The sequence below is a fragment of the Wyeomyia smithii genome, chromosome 3 (assembly GCF_029784165.1).
Source record: "Wyeomyia smithii strain HCP4-BCI-WySm-NY-G18 chromosome 3, ASM2978416v1, whole genome shotgun sequence".
NCBI classification, from domain to species: Eukaryota; Metazoa; Arthropoda; class Insecta; order Diptera; family Culicidae; genus Wyeomyia; species Wyeomyia smithii.
In genome coordinates, this window is record NC_073696.1 from 174900500 (window position 1) to 174922687 (window position 22188).

Sequence of the window (22188 nt, forward strand, 5' to 3'; positions counted from 1 at the left end):
CTACCCCGCGGACTACACTTTGTCCTATCACTGTTTTTTTTACATTTTCCGGACTATCCCGGACTACCCTTTTTCTGTCCCGGACAGTCCGCGCAAGAAACAGAGTGCAGTTTTGAAGACACCAACACATTCACACGTATGTGTCAAAATCAAAAAAAAATGTGTCAAAATCGGTTTGCTTTGATTATTGTTCTTCGCGTGTCAAACATCAGGTTGAATTTTATTTTTTTATTTTGTTATTTTGTAATTTTTCAGTAAATTGGCAAATTTTTCGTACAGTAGCACAAACGCGATAAAAGACAATGGCGATAATGACCAAAACGAAAGTGACAGCTACCTCTGGTATTACGCACACCATTGCAACTGCTGGGGAAGTGTTTCTTTTTTAGCTGCAAAGCGTAGTCCGGGACGGGATAGTCCTGCCGTAAAAACGAATTCGACATATAATAAGTTATTGAAATAAACGTTTTTTTTTTTTAATACATGAAGTTATATGCTGGCCTGGAGCTAACCTAGCATGAGTTTTACCGATTTAATGTCAAACAATTTTTAAATTTAAAATTTTCGTTTGAATCGTTCTGGGCTCCAATTTCAGATAGTTTCGTTAAGTTTGCTTTTTGCTTAGATAGGAAAATTTTACCAATTCGCTCAATTAAATGATTGTCTTGATAGTGCAGCTACGAACAAAGGTTTGATTCGAATGTGTATGAAATGACAGCGATTAAATAAAAGATATCCATTCTTTTAGTATAAATTATTATTTATAACGTTTTAACGTCTCAGCATTCAGAAATGCACTGTTAGATAAAATTGCAAAAAATACTAGAGTTGCAATTCTCTCTATTAGTTGTTTTAATGTAATAATTTGAGAAATACATATTGAATGTGGACTGTCCACATAAGAACTGATGATGACTGTATGTCACAGTCGAAAAACGTATTTGTACAGACTAAATTCAATATTCATTTCTCAAATTTCTAGTAGAGTCTAACGGAAACTTATAATTGTTTCTTCTGATTTCTTTCGATTTAAGTCAAATATGCGCCATATTGTTTGCAAACTTGTTGCCATTTAGAAGGCAACTTCATTGTTCCCCCTTTATAAAACCCCCTCTCCTTATTTGCAAAAAAAAAACTCAGACAGCCAGTTTTCGCAAGCCTCTTTCAGGGACAAAGGGCGTTTTGCATAGACCGGAAGAGATGGTACTCACAAGGTGCCAGGTCCGGACTACACGGTGGGTGCAATAGGGCACCCCATCCGAGCTCCCGTAGCTTCTGACGGGTCATCAAAGATGTGTGAGACCGAGCGTTGTCCTGGTGGAAAACAACACCATTCCTATTGACCAATTCTGGCCGCTTATGGTCAAACGCCTGCTTCAAACGGTGGTCAAGCTGCTCACAACAGAGAACCGAATAGAGGGTCTGGCCATAGTTGAGCAGCTCATAATGGATGATTCCCTGCCTATCCTACCAAACACACAGCAAAACCTTCCTGGCCGTCAATCCGGGCTTGGCGATGGTTTGGGCCCACTTCGACCACGATTTTTTTCTCTTGAGGTTGTCGTACGTGATCCACTTTTCATCACCAGTCACCATCCGCTTCAAAAATGGGTCGAGTTCGTTCCGTTTCAGCAGTGCATCGCAGGTGTTGATTCGGTCCAAGAGGTTTTTTTGCGCCAATTCGTGTGGCACCCAAACATCCAGCTTTTTTTGGAATCCAATCTTCTGCAAATGGTTCCAAACAGTTTTATGGTCAGTACCCAGTTCCTGGCCAATAGAGCGAATGCTCACATGCCGGTCTACTTGGATAATTTCCATGATTTTATAGGTTTCTATGACGATTAGCCTACCAGTACGGGGTGTATCTTCGAAAGCCACTACACCAGAACGAAATCGATTAAACCAACGCTGTGCTGTGCTAATCGTTACAGTTTTTGGTCCATAAACTGCCAATTTTTTTTGGCCGCCTTCGTTGCATTTTTACCTCTGAGGTAGTAAAAACGTAAAACATGACGAATTTCTTGCTTGGTGGACTCCATTTTTGGCGCGCTATAACTTGAGACTGAAACGTACGATCACAACATTGTCAAAACGTCACTTGTAGCACAGATTGTTGTCTTTAAATAGCCGTATAGTATGACCCGACGCGATAAGTATAACACAAGATATGTTTAAGTGTTGCCATCTATTGAGAAAAATACGACATTTCTTTTTCCCCATTTCTTTTTTTCCCTGAAAACATACGGATTAAACTTTGAACGCCGATTACTCAAAATATTATTCCATGCGAATGTTCATCATTTAAAAAAAAAAGGTATTTCCGAGATGATGGACTATTCAAAATACCAAACACCGTTTTCAAAGAACAGGATTCTGAATGTTTCAGTTTATATTGTAAATATTTGGAATCTTTTTAAAAGTATATATTTTTAGAAAGTTAATCTTGTGTTGAATAATTGCTTTGTATATATTGTTGTCACATCAAAAACACTTCCTGTGTGATGTAAACGAGTTCCTAAAGTTGTTCTTTCAACACTGTGATGAACGAAACCACAACTTCAATCGTTAACTTAAAACGATAAACACAAAAACAATACCAATAAATATATACGTAACAATAATATTTTATGGCTATATGGTTGATATGGTTGAAGGTGAACCAGATCTGTGGATAGCTCCATCAATCGACGCGATTATTGAATCCTAGATAGATTCAATCACATATCTGACAATCTCGCAGACCCCCCGAGCTTTCAGCAGTCCTTCCAGCTTTATGATTGGCCTTTCACGTAATCATTTACGAGTGGCGTTATGGTTTACGTTATGTAGCAGTAGGAAAACGATTAAAGCTGTGTTTCAATGTTACACTGAAATATTTTTTTACATGTTATTACCGTTTTTTTAACTGCGTCATTTTATGCGGGTTTTGAAATGCCATACAATTTGTTCAATCATGCAATTCATAGCAACTGAATGAAATTCTTAGTATTCACCTATATATCAGTAGGTTATTAGTGTACTACTACCTGTTTACTAGGTGTGGGTAAGCGCGACCGACATAAAAAGCGGCTCGGTTTGCGCATGTCATCGGTGAATGGAATGTTTATTTTTCTTCCGATTAAATCAAATAATTGTCGAAAATAAAATCTAGAGGACAGGTCGCTCCCATGAAATTCTCAAGTATGAGACCATTGAGACCTTGGTCAAATCAAGTCTCCTATCAGCTTTCGGATCGTGAATGGTTGCTCAGTTTTGGTAAGGCATTTATCAAATACAGTGAAAGCAAACTAAGTTGTGATGTGTTTGAGCAGCGATGGTTTAATCATTATTGTTTGTTTGTTTGCCTTCTTGAAGAGGCACATTGGAAGTTATTGACCGCATATGAGGATAAACTTAAACAAATTTTAGTCAGTGTAAAGTAACATGCAACCGATATATGACTGCATTGCCTAAATATTTGCCAACAGTATGTTATTTTTATTATGTTTGATATTACCCGGAAACCGTGTTTTGAACGAATGAAAAAAACATAAGATTGAGAAAATTCTGTGCTATAGCTGGAGATAGTGAGTAAGTTAATGTGCTACAGTATTTAAAGGAATAAGTCATGCTTCTTAGCTTGTATTTAGGCATCTGATTTAAAAAATGTATATATTGCAAACATTACGTTGCCTCAAAATGGCTTCTCTGCAATTATGGTTTGATTAAATTTTGTTGATATGTAACATAAAGAGAAGTTCCAATTGGACAACGCGGATGTACTTATGGCTGTCTGTTAGGATTAGAAGCGATCGTCTTAGTGCCTGTGCTGCACTCAATGACACTTGTGGTGTGTTCGGCGCATTGCGATGCCGGTATGGAAAGGTTGCCAAGTGCGCTGTTCATAATGAGTGAACTTTCCATTTAGCGCTTTCCATCAGACGATGTGTGTCGGTACCAGACTGCCGACCAGTAATACTACCATGCAAATGTAAGCGACTACACAGAAACTACCTACGCCGATGCAAATTTCTATCTCCTTCTCAAGTAAGCTTATGATTGAAGCACTCCGCGGTACCGATAAAGTTGTTCCGAGAGAGCATGTGGTGAGCATCTTTTCGCAACCCACGCGAAGCTGCTCACACTGCCTATTTCGGTACTTAAATGCATTTTAAAATACTCACTACAAGTTGTCTGGACACAGTATTAGATTGTGGCGATAATACCAATGATGATAGCGACCTGTAAAACCCAGCAAAATGCAGACCAGTTGATGTCCACTATTAACTAGTGCTACTCGTAAGAGTGCTTCTAATAAATCTCTGCGATCACCATCCGACGACACGTTATGCAGCAGGCTAGCAACGATACCTATAGTGAAATAGGATTTGCGTCGAATGATAATCGTGTGGGGTTTCATACAAGCGCCGGTAGGCTACACCAAGTAATTTTCTTCGTGATGCTAAATAACGAAGATATGAATAGAGATAACGTTCACTGAATTGAAAATTTGCATATAAATTTTTCTTCAATTAACTAGTTGACACCCTTCAATGTTACACGCTCCATTCCAAACGCAGAGGATTTTACTAGCATAGCATAGATCGGTTTTACCGATTGACGTTAACGCCTACGTTTTCCTGAAAGAAGGGGTCACTGTACCAGCTGTTGATAGCAATTTCATTTTTCATCCTTATAACGATTGATGATGATATGCTATTAAAAGGTGCGTCTAGAGCAAGATCGCGCGAAATGACCTATGGTCGAATATCGACCATTTTTGATTTGAATGAAACTTTGCACACGTATTTGATTAGCAAACTGAGCATTTTTCACAGATGGAGAGATTTTTTACATGCATGAGTTACATTCTAAAAGGGCGTATGCCTTTTGGCATAGGTTTTATTCGAAGCATTGTAGCCCAGAAACCCTTGGTTGTATAGAAAAACTGTCTGAGAATGAGTTGTAGGGAATTAAAAATGCACCATAAAAAAATATACACTGTACAAAAAAAATGTTTTTGAACAAAAAAAAATTAAAAATAAACATTAAATTTCAATTAAAATAAAAGACTTGAATTTTTTTTTTATTTTTTTTTTAAGAAACTTGACGTGATTACGCAACTTTTAAAAAAAAGTCCAGGATAGAGAAATGAAAAATATTTTTTTTATGGTAGATTAATTTCTTTATGAAAATTCTAATTTAAACATTTTTCAAAATATTTGTGTTCTAATGATTTTAGAAGATGCAGAGAGTCACTTTGAATCAAAAAGCTTTTGGTAGTAAACATTCTAAAGGCATCGGTTTTCGAGTTATTTTAAATTTAAGCTCAATAAATTATTAATACTTCGGAAAATACACGTTTTTCTTAATTTGTCCATGGTTCTCCAGCAAAAACCATACGTTCATTGGAATGCTTTATCAAAAATATACAATTCATTCTTTGACAACAAAACGATTGGATAAATAACTCAAGCGCTAAACCTTAGCCTACCTACACGTTCCCCCTTGCCGAATGTTTTATAAAAAATATGTTTGTCGTGCAACACTATCTACTTGTTTACTAATAATAACTGTTTGTAAAGTACGCAACCAATAACTACTGGGTTACCTATAATATCTGTTTTCGTATATAAATACGATTGCACTACTCCAGATGTGTTAGTAACAGTTTGCATTTTGTGAAGATGAATAAAGTGAAAATGGAATACACCAAGCCCAAATGCTGTAAGCCCTTTCCTGATCATCGGTGCTCATCAAGCTTACGCAAATTAAACGAAAACGTTATTGCAAAATTAAAAATAATGAACAGTCAAGCTCATTTTAATACGTCTTTATCAATTTGTGATTCGTGTAGTTATTGGAATGATAGTCAAGCCACCATTCATCCCTTCGTTGTTTACTATTCAGAATCTGGAACACTTAAGAATATCAGCTTCATCATAATATCGGAAGTACTCCATCATGATACTGTTGCGGTTCAGGTGTTCATTGCCAAATTAATGAGTTTTTTGAAAACAACGATAGAGTTGAAGAAAGCGATCAATATGTCTGATGGAGCTGCCTCACAATATAAAAATAGAAAAAACTTTGCAAGTCTTTGCAAGTTCAAAACAAATTATAACGTCGATGCAGAGTGGCATTTTTTTGCGACTTCTCATGGTAAAGGCCCATGCAATGCAATTAGTGGCATATTAAAACGAATGGCAGGAAATGCAAGTTTAGCTAAAGAACATAAACATCCCATTACAAGCGCAAAAGAATTGTTTGATTGTAATAAAAATTCATCAAAAATGTCATTTAGTTGGGTATCATATGAAGAATATGAACAAGGAGTAACAGAATGGAGCAATATTTTCAAAAAATCTATAATAATAGCTGCCACACAAAAGTATTACTCTTTTGTTCCGATTCCGAAATAAGATACAAACGAAGCTGTTTTCAAAATATGACGAATCATTTACTTATGATGTATATAAAATATAAGGTGAAACTAGTTCTGTAAAGTATCTATGTCATAAAAAAATATGTTCCTAAGATAATAAAACTCGAAAATAAATATTTGATTCTTATATATATTTATATCACTTAGAACATTTAACTCTTTTCTTGAGAACCGTTCGCCCAATCGTTTTGTTGGCAAAGAATGAATTGTATATTTTTAATAAAGCATTCCAATGAACGTATGGTTTTTGCTGGAAAACCATGGATAAATTAAGAAAAACGTGTGTTTTCCTAAATAATTATAATTTGTCGAGCTTAAATAAGAAATAACTCGAAAACCAATGCCTTCAGAATGTTTACTACCAAGAGCTTTTTGATTCAAAATGACTCTCTGCATCTTTTAAAATCATCAGAATACAAATATTTTGAAAAATGTTTGAATTAGAATTTTCATAAAAAAATTAATCTACCATAAAAAAATATTTTTCGTTTCTCCATCTTCCACTTAACATATTAATTACAACGTTAATCCACACGAAAGTTGTTCAAATTCTCTACGGTGAGTTAAACTCGTCATCTTTTTACACTTTTACGTTTAACTATCAAGCTCAACATTTGATGGAATAATATGCGTAATAAGGATTAACCTCACTTAATAGAACCTTTTATATATCCTATGTAAGTTAAACACATTCTCGAACCTATGTAAAATGTTAGAAGCGAACAATGTTACGGATGATCAGTAAATGTTATTGCTCATTTGCATATTTGCATTTGCATCAGAAGAGAAAGGGACTACTGTTAAATCGTAACTTTAATAGTTATCAGATATCAATAAATCAGGTATTGCCTACGTAGGATATCAAGCACTAATATTCCAAGTTTTATTGAAAATTTGTCTATATCAAACTCAGGTCGATAAAGCTAGAATAATCCTCCAATTATCGTCATTAAAGAATTCTGTCAACAACTTAGCAAGAATTACACTGCATGAATTTGGATGCTCGACTCTTTTGACTCTTTTTTTTTTTCACCGATTGCGGGTTTCTTATCCTTGTTGATCAATCTCAAAATAGTCATCCAAATCCTATATGCTATTGGTGTTTTGCACTTAGTTTCTCTTTCAGTTAATCTAATGCTGCGTTTTTCTCAGAGGCGGGTTTGGATATTGTGACCAAATGCTGCGGGGAGAAGGGGTGTGTGAAAATCATGAAAAAATGCTACGTCGTTAAAACATGCCCCTTAGTTGGACAGAGGACCCTTTTGTGAGCAATGACAGTATCTCATAAAACCTGATGCTGATTATATACAGATTTCAGATACTAAGTGAAGATAACAATTAATAAGTTTTTTTTCTGAGAAATGATACGCTCATAAACGTGAACTACTTTTATGAATGAAGTTTCCTACATGCATGTGAGTGCTGCAAAAAGAAATGAGCAAATGGAGCTTGCAGTGACTGTCGGAGTGGGTATACTCATATGTCCGTAGGCACGACATGAAGGTAAATTTGCGTAGGTTGAAATTTTACGATGCAATGCGCCAAGTACGTTGGCCTAAATAGGGTATTTTGTTTGGGCCGGGTTTGTAATCTCTAGTGTCGGTTTGCAATACTTTCCGGTCCGACAGGCGATCACTGACGGCACTTGGTGAGGTAAGAATGGTTGAATGAAACTAGTCAATGAGTTAACGGTCGTGCCGGATTTTACGCTTATGAATGAACGCCTCGTTGATATTTAAATTAGTCACATCCCCGTACTAGAAGCTCTTTCAGTGCATATGCAACCTGTACAACATGAGACCAATGCTTGAAAACATCGTTATTGAAATATTAACGAATGAAATAATTAACGTGTGAAAGGGACACGAGTAATAGCATTTTGTGAATATTTATGTATATATGTTTAGGAATTAAAATTCTGGCTCTTGTTAGTCGGAAGAATGGGAAAAAAGCATGACATGTCACTTTGAAAACATTAAAAAAGTAGCGTACTTTCCCGTCACTAAGGATTAGGGAAAAACGGTTTACTTATGATATTTCCGTTCTCGTTTATTTTTACGAAAATGCGCCACGTTTAATTATTATTAATAATTTCTACATTTTTTTATTTACAAAAAGTGAAATGACAGTTCATAATTTAAATAACTTACATTTTAGGAAAACATGGGATTTGGTTTAATTGTGAATGATCTTATAATTTCGCAACATTTTTCGTAACTGTTGGAATTTCATTGAATTTGCAGTAAGTAGGATTTAAGTTTGCACTCAGAAAATTTAAATCTAAACAATACATAAACAATTGTTAAAATGATGAGTGTAATTACTTTAACGCCGACACATGCACCTACGGCGCCATTATCGACTTCAACAGTATATGAAAACAAGCAGTAAATCGTTTTCGTTTTCAGTAATTGGTCAAATTCTGCTCCGTTTACTTTGTTTTCTACGTCTCCAGTGCACTGAATCGTTATACGTTACATACCTACCATGGCATAACCGCAAAAAGGCTAAGCGCAAATGCATTCATCTGCACACTTTATGTAGGAACGCGAATGGTGGATACTTTATAACTACTGCTCAGCATGAGTTCGATTCTATTGACCTTAATGTAAATGCAGCTATAAACTATGACTAGTACGTGAGTTGCTGTCATGAGAAATCCGCTATTCGGAAGCCCCATTTTTCTTAGGAGCGTCAAGGCAATAAGTATTAACTGCTTAGAGGCTCTGTGCAATTATTTGTAGTTGTATATTCACTAAAATCACTATAAGGGAACCCAGCAAGGGTTCCTATGCGAATTGGGTTCAAATCACACCGGGAAACATCGTGGGTACGTAATAAGAATTAGATTCCAATTAGCAGCATATTAACTTTGATCACGTTTCATATGATTTTACTGATCGCAAAGACGTCTATACCTGCATCCAAGACTTCTTGTCTCTTTCATATATGTGATTGAAAATTATTTTGCTAGCATAATTATCGTACAACAGATTTCAAAAACCAATCTATCAACGAGTTGATAAGTGGTGGTTATTTAATCCTTTATGTAAAATATGTTATGGACGTTATGAACGTGAAACGGATTATTCATTATTTAGTTTAACACTAGCTGACTCGGCAAACTTCGTCCCGCCTATTTTTGTGTTTAATGTATCAATTTTAAACATTCCAAATTCATTGATTCCTTGCGATTTGTTTATATCGTTTGAAATGATTGGTTCTATCGGAATGATAACATCCTCGACTTTTGGCTTTTGTACATCACTTCTATTCCGGAAATACTCATATTGAGTGGTATTCAATTATTTTCGTTGTTTTCCAGCAACTGAAAGTGGTCATTTTTGAATTCAAAATGGTGTCCAGGGTCAATGCTTGCCTTCTATACATTATTTCGATGACGGAAATATCCATATGTAGTAGTATTCGGTTATTTTCGGCTGTTTCCCAGAAGTTGCCAACTTACAATTCAAAGTGGTGTCTGAGGTCAATTTTTAGCTCCTTGTATCATTCTAGTTAAATAAACTTTCATATTGGGTGGTCTTTGATCACTCTAGGCTATTTTTCAGAAACCGGCAGTCGCCATCTTGGATTTTGAAATGGCATTTTGAGACAATTTCTGGCCCCTGAGCGTCATTCTGGTTTAAGAAACACCTATATTGGGTGTTATTTGATCATTTTCGGCTGTTTTCCAGAAACCGGAAGTCACCATCTTAAAATTCAAAATGTGGTCTGTGGTCGATTCTAGCTCCTGTGTATCATTTTGGTTCCGAAGAATCTCATATTGGATGGAAATCGGCCATTTTTGCGGGTTTTCAGAAACCGGAAGTTGCCATCTTACAATTCATAATGGCGTCTGAGATTAATTTTCAGCTCCTAGCATCATTATGGTTCCGGAGATACTCATATTGGGTGGTATTCGGTCACTTTAGGCTGTTTTTCAGACACCGGAAGTTGCCATCTTTTAATTCAATCGATTGAATCTGTGATCGATTTTTAGCTTCTGTGCATCATTATGGTTGCTGAAAAACTCATATTTGATAGAAATCGGTCATTTTCGGCTTTTTCCAGAAACCAGAATTCGCCATCTTACCATTCAAAATGTTGTCTGAGGTCGATTTGTGGCTTCAGTGCATCATAACAATTTCGGAAATACCCATATACGGTGGTATTTGGTCATATCCCGCTGTTTTTCAGAAACCTGAAGTCGCCATCTTGGATTCCAAAATGGTATTTGGAAACGTTTACCGGATAGAAACCGGAAGTTTTCATCTTAAATTTAACAATGGTGTCTGGAGTCGAAAATTTTTCTTGCTCTCAAAAACCTCAACATATCAAATTTGGTTCCATTTAATTGATCATTTCTCGAGATGTGCATAAATTTGTGTGAAACCCCTCTCTTTCAGAAGAAGGAGGGGTGTCGAAACATTATGGACATGTTTGTTACCCCTAAAAATATTTACCTGCCGATTTTGGTTCCATTCATTTGGTTAGTTCTCGAGATATGCAGAAATTTGTGCTTCATTTGTTTGGAACTCCTCCCTCACATAAGAGGGAGGGGTGTCGAACCAATATGGACATATTTGTCACTCCCAAAAACATCCACATGCCGAATTTGCTTCCATTTGCTTGATTTGTTTTCGAGATGTGCATGAATTTGTGTTTAATTTGTATGGGACCCCTCTCTTCCAGAAGAGGGAGGGGTCTCGAACTATCTTAGTCACCTTTCTCGGCCTCTAAAACCTTTATATACAAAATTTCACGCCGATCGGTTCAGTAGTTTCCAAGCCTATATGAATCAGACAGTAGGAAGGGGCTTATTTTCAAAAATATTCGCGGGACCTGTTTTTCCAGGCAAAAAGACCTCCTTGGGGTTCAATAAGCAACATATAAAAAATTGGTTGAATTTCATTAGGGTCTAGAGGTAGCGCAGAGGGCCTAAAGGTCAAATTTTAAACGAAAGCAATTTTAAAACAGAACATATGCCTATATAGGTAAACAGGTGATTTTGTGACCCTTCATCATTGTTTCTCCGAAAAGAGTGCAAAAGAGAAAGAAAAAGAATAGGAAGAGCGAAAATATGGAGCATAACAAACTTGAAATTTACTAGTTTCTTAAGATGAAATACAAGCAATACACGCATTTGACTTTTCTTAGTTTCCCTTCTCTTTCTTTCTCTTTTGCACTCTTTTCGGAGGAACAATGATGTCTATTGCGAGAATATATTCGAGAACATGACGTGTTAACTTATACAGGCACCTTGTGCATTTCCTTATAATCACATACCCCGAGATTGCAAGAGTGTACACTGAAATTGCGAATATCTCAAAAACGGTTGAATTAAACACAAAACGAACGAAATATAAACTTAGCATCTTTTGAAAATTTTTGATGCCTCTTTTGCGGTTTAACTTTTATTTACGAATACAGGAGAATTTTATCTGCTATCATCAATTGTCAGAATCGCAATTCTCTGCAACAAAGGTATTGCAGCCAGATAGTGGGTTTTCTAGACCTAATATAAGAAACGCTCATATTGTAAAATTCAATACTTGATATTACATACTGTTTACCTTGCAACTTCTCAGACGACGCAGCATCGAGTCTCTTTTTAGGTTCTTCCATGGCAATTATTAACAAATAGTGAACAAAACAGGTCGTAGAAGTAACGCGTGTGAAACTAAGAAAAAATAAGAAAAGACACTTGAAGTATTTTTTCACCCATTTATGGGTGAAACAATGCTCTTTTTTTTTCATAGAATATGTCTTCCTAATGCGCACAATTTTACCCATTTCACATTTTTGAATTCACCCATATTTTTGGACAGCCGCATATGACAGTAAGAAATGGCAACAAAATTATCCATTAATGGATTATCGACTCTTACCGTGTACAGCCACTTACATCGATAGAAACCTGTATTTTTATGTTGGTCATATTTGTCTAGAACGTTATGTTTATAAAAAAAAGTATTTAAAAAGTTATGCTAGAAAAACTAATTTTGACAGAGAAAATGCTTCGTAGCTCAATAAATAGACGTCATAAAAATTTAATATCTTCTGCGAACTTTCCTATTTTGAAAAGTTCTACAACTATGCTGAAGAAACTATTCATGTATCTTCGCTGTATCAAAGTTAGATTTTTTATTTTTATGATACAGGTCGGACTCGATTATCCGGAACATCAAAAGTTTTTTCATTCCGGATAATCGAGTTTTCCGGATAATCAACTCACACAAAAACTACTGAAATTTTGCACTTGACGAACATAAAATAAATATTTCTTTTCTTTATTTTACTTATATGATGCAGTGGCGTAACCAGAAGTTATTTCTGAGGCGAAAAGGGGTAAAATCTTGAGAAGCAAAAAAATAAATTAGCCATTGATTTTTTTTTTTGTCCAATCACAAATGGTGACTTCTCAACACTGTTTATGACACGTTATTTGCAAAAATGAAAAGACGCTCCGGAAAAACGATGAAAGCAGATAGGACCTTTTGAAATGTTTATCTAGATTTGAAACAAGGCAGGCATATGTAAAATGGCTCGAAATATCCATTGGAAGGAATTAGAAACGCACCAATGTTCTCGTGAATAATTGATAAGTTTTTGAATAATTTTCGACCGTTTAGTATGTCTAACCGAGTTCTACTATTAATTCCCAGGTATTTCGAGGAAATATAACCAAGATGCTTGTTGAAGGATGACAATTTTCTTTATTTATTATTAGGTCTACGAATTAAAAAATAGCTGTTCTGAACGATGTTTATGCAATGATTGTTTGGCACCATATTTTCATCAACACGTAGTACATAACATCATATATCGTTTCTATATTTTGGATGAAAGAATCTTAATGCAATTACCGCTGCTTGGGTTTATTATTTATGGGTGCATTGAAAAGTATAAATTCTTTGGAAGAATGTTCGTATCAACTTTTCTTTGGAGTTTTCTTCATGGTTAAGTAGAGGCATTTTAACCCGAATACGCCATCGATTTAAAAGTTCACGCTTCAGAAAGCAATGAGAGTTCATTTTATTATGACTTAAACCGTTCCGCTTCCAAGCTTTAACAGTCAAACTAACGAAGGAAGACGAGTCTCTAGTACAATACAAAAACGGGGGGATTGGTCATGTTATAACGATGAATGAAATTGGAAAGCCGAGTGCGATCTGGTTTATGTGCAGAATGTCGCAGAACAATCGATTGAAATTTAATTTGTTGACTCATACACGCTTTTAACTACTCATACACGCTTTTAGCTACTCGACTAGAGAGATCGAATAAACGATTTAGATAAGCAAACTAAACTGAGAGTAGGTGAAGAGAAACTGTTATTTTAATATGCAAAGAGCGAGTTTCATCATCATGCGTCAATTTTACATCAAAATAAAAAAAAATCATGAGTCAGTTTCACATCAAAATATGATCATTTTTCTTTGGATGCTAACCACATTTCAGGAATGTCAGATTGACCGTATACAAGTATCACAGCAAGAACTTAGCGTTGGTGGGTTCCGCAGTGACATCGAGTGGAACTTTTGTACTCGTCACGGAAGAAAGCCCAACTTTTTTTTTGAAAACGTTCTTGAAATGTACTGGTATACTTTACGCAGGGTGGCAAAACTCTGGAAAATAAGGAAATGTTTGGAAATTCATTTATCAATCAGGGAAATTAGGAAATATCATGGAACACCGTAAAACAGTCAGGGAAAAAAACATTAACCGAGACGCGATTCTTTTTACACTGCTTTTTAGCGCCAAACCGGTTTACTGGGCGTGTCCCCAACATGTGTTGTTACGGTTTAAATCGGTGTTGAATCAGACAATCGCTGAAACTTTTCACAGTTGTTTCTTTTTCGCTGAAACTTTTCACAGTTGTTCCTTTTTGATAAAGAGGTCATTTAATATTATCAGCTCTTTATGTAGAATCGCGACTGCTGCTTCTAAAGGGCCTATTTAAAATGGTGACTGATAGATAAAAATTTCTATATCAGAAAAACGGTTTGTTTGATTAAAATGGTGTCTCCAACAAAGTTGCGGTTCTACAAAACATATATAAACTGTAATTTTTTTTTTTTGTATCATAATCGAACATTTTTATACTGACCCTGTTGAAATTGAATATGCGTAACTCACCGGCGAACCCTGTTATCAGAAGGTTGTAAGAATAAGACGAACACACAAGGTAACCAATTTATACAGTGCGTGTTTATATCAAGTAAATACAGATTTAGAGAACGGGTAACTTTGATATTGAGACAGGTTTCGCTATAAAAGTTGCGCCTGATGCAGTCCACGCTACTTCTGAAATAAAAATTTTTTAACAGTGTATATATTTTTCTAGAACCGCAATTCTATTACCTACAATTTTGCTGGAGACACCATTTCAATCGAACAAGTCGTTTTTTTATATAGATTTTTTATCTATCAGTCACCATCTTAGATAGGCCCTTTCGAAGCAGCAGTCACGAGTCCACATTCAGAACTGATATCATAAAATGACTTGTTTATCAAAAAAGAACAACTGTGAAAAGTTTCAGTGAATCGGAAATGGTCGATCAGGATCGATGTTCGATGTAGCATGGAATGACTCAGTACCAACCATAAATCAGCTAATTGTACATCTCTAATCAGCCGACTTAACGGTGAATGAACCGATAATAGCTCAATGTAATCGGGTATAAATTATATATATGATCGCATCACTTATCAAAGTGAATCCTGATCCAACTCACCCTTCACTACTAACAAATACCCTCTTATTGTGGCTTTTGTGGAGATGCAGAGGTCTCCAAAAAGCAAGGGTCATCCTAATATCCCTCCCCTTTTTTCACCTGATTGCAGAGTTTTATTTTGACTACTTTTTCGGCACCCTGTGTACGTCCAAAAAACTAAACTTTATTTTAACCAATTGCCGAGAACTCAACAGCTGATTAATTCAGCAAAAAGCTCTGCAATTTTCGAGAACTTCGGCGAATAGAATGTTAATGCCTGCTGGTTTATGGTAAATCAATAAATTTGCACATTCACGTCGAAATAAATTGCTGACATTTGTTAAAAACTTCGCCGAGGTCGATATGCTGTTGGGAAGTTTGCCGAGATAAATTGAATGTGCAGATATCATTTTATGCCGAGAATCGCGGTTTGCATTTGACTGCGCTCTCGAAAAACTAGTATAACGACCTTTTAGTTGTATAAGCTGAAAAATCGGCACTACATTTTTTTCCGGCTTGTAAACTCTTGTAGTTTGCACAAATTTTAGCAAAACTTTTATCACCCTTCATCATCATCATCATCATCATCATCATCATCATCATACATTTGAACAAAGAAAAATGGCAGCCAACTCGTTCATGAGAATAACAACTGTAACTCGAGCAAAACTTGTGCCGAGATAGCTACCAGTATTTTTTTTCTAATCTCGCAATCAACAGTGTTTAACGAGAAATTCGGCTAAAAATACAGACGATATTCGTCAAGCTTAGTTGTTTTGCGAAGTCTCGGCAAAATGACCTGATTTTCGGCAACCGCCTTTTTTTGATGAAATATCGGTTGAACCGCAAGTTGCCGAGTGAATTCGGAGTTTTCTAGCCGAGCTCGAGATTCAGTTTTAGTGTGTACAAAATAAATTTTAAACAAGCCGGTTAACACTTTCTCTTTTCACTACATATGAACCATTTTCCATCCGAGTAAGTTTTTGTTGCGAAAAATACTATTTGATTTCATTCAATGTTTAACTTAATGTTAAATATCAAAGCTAGCGACCCTTGAGCTACTAATTCTGTTTGCTATAGCTAATGTATTCTTATTGAAGGTACTAAGGTAAAACTAAACCGATCAATAATTATTGATCACAAAATTGTGCATTTAGTAGTCTAGAAAGTTGCCCTTCACCGTTCCCATCTATGGTTTCCATCAGAAAACATTAGAGACATAACGCTTAGAGCCGTTCCACCATGTGAACCAGTATGTTTTATTAAAAACGAAAGAGTTTGCGATTCATCAGATGGAGAAAGGTAGTAATTACACCCGATGAAACACTCATTTCCAATTGCAAATTGGTTGCACAAACTTAAAGAGGACCGCAATCCTGAAAGTGAATGGCAACGAACCTGAACGACATGTCATTCATTTTTCATTCCACTGTATCTATGCGGTTATAGTTGAAGCAAGTCGCTCAACAGGAAGTCTTTTAGGATTTGTTAAATTTTCCTACATCGATTTCCAAGTGAAACTGGTCATTGACGTGTTGGTGATTATTTTACCAATAGGCTATAATATATTCTCAAGTAAAAGAAAATGTTGTTATAACAATTCACAGCAACAGCACATCTCATCAGTCAGCATTTTCATACACAAAACAACTTCCATCTTATTAACTTATTTTGTTTTTTTTGTGATGTCTTGTCACCATGCAATAGGTTCTAAGTTTTTCTGGACGCAACAAAATCCCAAATTCTGAATATATCCTCTGTTTTATCCTCTGTTTCACTGATAGTAACATGTAGATGTTATCAACTGCGTCCATACATAAAACATTATGAACCGCTTTTATAGTTACAAGTCGAATTATTGCAAATTCCGAGCTCTGTAAACTTTATTTTGCTGGAAAGATTATGCTTTCACTCTAACAGTGAACGGTTTGAAAAGAAAAATACACAATGGTATTTTGCTGTATACAATAAATTTGGTAATCACATTTTACTACTTTTTTGAACGTGACCAACTTTCTCAGTGATAATTCTAAAAAGGAAGACACTCAAAACATTTTTTGAACAAATTGTATTAAACTTATTAGGTGAACTAAGAATGATTTTGCTGTTCTCGTCGATCGATGTGAGCCTACAACCACATATTATTATTGAAAGTGCGTGCATTGCATTGAGTTCCGTTATCACTTAGTCGCACCTAATTGAATCTGTAAATATTCGGACGTATTTGGAAACAAGAATCACAATCCAAGGCTTAAAATCCGCTTTGCCTCTGCTAGACCAAACTGAACGACTTGTCATTCAGTTTGGTCTAGCTTCGATTTTGTCTCACACCGAGCTGATCTGCATTTAATAGACAAATTTTGAATTTAGCCAGTTTTAACTATTAACCAGGAAGATGTAACCGCTAAGTAATTAGTTTATTTACATGAATGATAATTTTAATATGCTCTATTACGTTACATTTTGGCATCATTTTCATGTTTTTCAATTTTGCTGCCCGAATAATATAAAATTTAACAATTATGACGGTTCAAAAGAACGCAACAATTATTTTTAACACCAAGACGATGATTTTTTTAACTAATAACCAATTATTGAGTAGAGACGCTAAGATATATGTCACGAATTTTGATGCGCTGCCTGATTCAATTATTGTCCTTTTCAACATCGTCGTTCTGATTAACTTTATCGATTTTAACCACTCAGCATCACCTCAGAGATTCTCGTACACTTCTCAACTTTCGGTATTATACTTTTCTAACAATAGAATAAATATGGAAGCATTGTTTTTTAGTTATAACATAAATAATTTTAGATTTGACGGAATGTTGTTTGATGGCAATGGTGGTAATATAAAGTTTTAAAATAGTGTAGATCACGTGGTCGCTCTTTGACCCTCCTACAGGCCCCGTTTATGGTCTTTCGTGGTCTTCTGACAAACACTCTTGCCGCCTACCTTCTTAGGATTAAGTTATTTTTGCAAAATATTAATGTGGTATTGCGTTAATACGATAAATTTGATCGAAACTATATGATATGATATCGAAAATACCAATCTATACTGTTTTTTTTTTATTTTACAGACCTCGCAGCAATCCGTAAAATACTTGAAAATGAAACCGGCGGGGCACTCTGTCCCAGTTGTCAAATGCCCTTCGATAAGGGCAAGAAAAGGAAGCTGATAGATACTTGCGGACATGAACGCTGTTACTCATGCATGTTTCGTAACGAAATCTGCTCGATCTGCCATCCGGCTACACAGGATATCGATCAAGGTAGGCTGGAATTATAGCACATTTCATATAGCTGATTTTAGTAGTTTTTTTTTTTTCAAATTTAGGTAGTTAAAATTCTTGTTAATTTGATATAAATTTGTTTAGTGTTTCAAAACCAGTTTATAATATCAATCCATAAAATGCTATTAAAAATTGGTTTTAATCATGAAAACATCTTCGCTAACAAAAAAAAAAAAAAACAAAATAACAATAAAAAAGTATACCAATCAATGTTGAAAACAAAATAATGATTTTATTGGTGTTGGTTAAATCTGAAGAACAACTATTCTATTCGAGTAGGTACGTAATGTAACGTTTTATATTTCCACTTCAATGCATGCGATCGACAGAAATGGTCAGATATCATGTAAAGCGACATAAACACTGCCGTAGTATTTTCCTTGTCTACCGTGGTACGCTTGACCTGAATAATGTTGAATCGCCTGTCCATGTATGGGGGTTCTATTTTTTTACTATTCAATGATATTTTTATCAAGATATCAATCAAGTTTGTACCGCATGCAAACCCTGTGCTCGAATGGAGCGAATGCAACCAGTCGTGTTTACAGCCACAGGGCGGCATTTGGAGAACTACCTTCGTATACAACTATAAAATTTTGCGCACTGGTTAGCCCTTACTTGATTGACTTGCCAGACGGATTGGCTCGCCCGTGTTGGCATACTTTAGAAAGAGATCGCTTGTTATTGCAACGCGTTCATAACATAAAAACGTGTTTTCTGCTAGTTTTCGCACGCATAAGTTGTCAACAGTTCTTAATCATTTCAGGAGTGCTAATTTTGATAATTTATATGCCAATTTATGCTGATTACGTATCCAGTTTATGTATTTTCTTAGATGAAAAACAGCTCCGTAGCCGCAAGGTTACACAGTCCGCTTTGGTAAGCGGGTGGTCTTGGGTTCGAATCTTAGTAGAATCAGGCCATTAGGTTGTCAAAGGACTTTAGGCATGGGTTTATTCTCAGGCTCCCCACCACGTACCCTTCCTTCAATTCAATCTGGATTCTACAGTACCCCTGTTGACTCTACTTCTAACAAAAATAAGTCCCTATTATAAAAAAAACTAGTGTGAGTAACATAAGAAAGTTCTCTCCAGGGAATTTTAACTAAGCGATATTGTTAGGATGGACAGAGGCTCGGTATAGTAGAGCAGTAAGCTTGAAACGGAAAGGTAATCACACACAAGCACTGATATGAATGATAAGCGTATCATTACTTCAATAGTGTTACTGCTAATAATATGAAGTGCGGAGTACAGAAAACACCTGGGCAATATCACAATAGATCTAAGCTCTGGTCGCAGTGATGAGTCCACACAGAAAAAAAAAGATGAAAAACAGACACGAGAAGATTTTTGATAAAATTTAGTTCTTTTTGATACCTACAAAATTCAACGAAACAAGAGAAATACTTAAGAAGTAGAAGTTCCGTTATTTTTCTGTTTGGTAGAAAAGTGAGAAAAGCACATTTCCCTAAAATGTTATTACAAAGTTTATCTGCGAATAAACTTTGTGTTCACGACAGTACCTTCGCATCGGCATATTTTTAAAACGATTTGCGGTGGTTTTACATAGATGCTGTCATCTAACATTTCGTTCTAAGGTACCAAAATAAAATTGATTTGCAAATTTAATAAAACTTTGTTAGTTAGTGGTATTTTCAGGAACAAACTATCGAAACCATAGTCACCAGTAACAGGATTATATGGTTGTATACAGTGAGCTTATTTTTTCGACATCAATTGACAAACATTATGAAGGTGTTGATTTCTCTTACATTGACAAAAATAAAACAATGAGTAATCGAGAGAAATGTTTTTCGCAAACGTAACTCTTGCCTGAAACGCAGCAGTTCTTCTTAATTTGCCTATAGCCTAGCCCATAAAAATAATTAAAATAGACAGTAAATTTAAAAAAAAGATACTAGTACCTAAAAAGGTATAATTACAACTTCCTTTGAACGACTTTCTCTCCCGATTTGAGAACAACATAAATATTACAACTGTGCAAAACATTGCATTGGTTGCTATTACTAGGGCCAAATATAATAGCTTTTTTACGTGCATGTGACCGTTCGGACTTGTCCTTGTCAGTCGCACGAAGCAGGCAATATTTTCATCAAGGTTACACAATGTGCGAATCGAATCACCATGAAGTATTATTTTTGCGTGCTCTGCAGGACTGATCTACGCTTGGTCATACGCTGTCCATTAACTTAATCCTTCACATTAATTTAATAACGTACCACACGTTTCCATGTGCTCAATTGCCATTTTAGGCGACAAGAATTGGCTCTTATACGTCGCTGAAAGATAAAAAGGGTGAATGTTGTTGAAATCATTGCTTCGCACCTGCTGGATGATAGAGGAAGTTAAGGGATTGGAAAACAAATCAACAAGTAAAAAGACTAGCGGTGTTAACAGCACGTCTCATATGTCAAATTATGAGGAAGTAATTTAAAATAAATCTTATAATTGTAAAGTTTGATGAATATCTTCCATGGTATTTTCACTTACAATTAGGTCTTTTCTTATCTCATCGTTTATTGTTTATTATGTGTTATATAAACATGACAAAATAAACTATTTACTCTGTATACTGTCCAGGATTGATGATACCCCAAGTTTTTCATATCGGAAGATCAATATAAAATCTGATTTAAGAGACTATGAACAATGTATCTAGTTTCATCTGTTCAGCCGAATCTGTGCCTATATGTTCACTATATGTTGTATCTAGAATTATTTGACTTATGTTATTGGAAATTAAATGTAATTGTTCGAATGTCTGTTTAAAAATGCAGTAAATGAATATTGATTGTTTTCAATAAGGGGCCATTTACATTCCACGTGGATAGTTTTAGGAGCGAAAGGGGGTTTTAGAATGTCCACGCCCCAAAATCGTAAAAAAATCTGTCCGCGTAAAATGTGAATGGCTCTCAAGAAAAGATAATTTATCAAATATAATAATTAACATTGCGTGTTTTGCTTTTGATTTACAGAAATATTATCCGGGAACAGTGGCTATTTGAGCAGAAAGATGCATGATTACGATACCGGAATCGGCAGTACTACAACACTGCTGAGTCCATTCGGTTCACCTCGACCTGTTTGCAAATCGCAAAATAAACTAGGAGGGAATTCCTCGCAAATCTACAAGGTAACTGCAAATTCGCCCCTCAATGCTAGAACTAGATAACTCGAAGATTGACGCTTTGAGATGATGATTCAACTACTAAAATTCCGTAGAAGTGATGTTTTGAAATTTTATCAATGTCTTGAATCATTTTCATATCTGACCAGATATACTCAATATCAGTTGGTGGTTAACGGGGGAAAAAAAATGAAGAAAATCCCGAGTTATCTAGTTATTGCATGCAACACCATATGTTTAGCATTAGCAGGAAAACAGTTTAGTGACTCACAATTAAAGCATTTCTATTCGTTTTATTTATCTATTGCTCTTGTTAACGTGTTAACAATATAAACTATACTGTATATTCAGTTTTTGTTATAAAAATCTGTATCCTCTGCACAGTGGATTTCTTTGTCATTGACTTTATCATTATGTGGTAAATTCAAATAGAAAGATTTAGAGCAATCGTTGAGAGCCGAAGGTTTTAAATCAAAGAGAGACTTGAGGTCGTTATATTTTCCTGTTGACATCGATCTTGGCGAACATTAGAGCTGCTGTACTGTAATACTCTTCTGCTCCGCTTGTTGCAATAAGCGTAACAAATTTCTTCCTCGTACGA

General features: G+C 35.5%; 1 protein-coding gene across 3 annotated transcripts in view; it reads left to right on the plus strand.

Moving 5' to 3' along the window:
- The window catches only part of LOC129727219 (protein TANC2), a 178713-nt gene that overhangs the window by 109732 nt on the left and 46793 nt on the right, over nucleotides 1-22188 (plus strand). For all 3 annotated transcript variants that reach the window (XM_055684804.1, XM_055684805.1, XM_055684806.1), the window contains 2 exons: nucleotides 18225-18416; nucleotides 21436-21593. In XM_055684804.1, the coding sequence (XP_055540779.1) occupies nucleotides 18225-18416; nucleotides 21436-21593 (350 nt within the window). The remainder of the gene's footprint in view (nucleotides 1-18224; nucleotides 18417-21435; nucleotides 21594-22188) is intronic.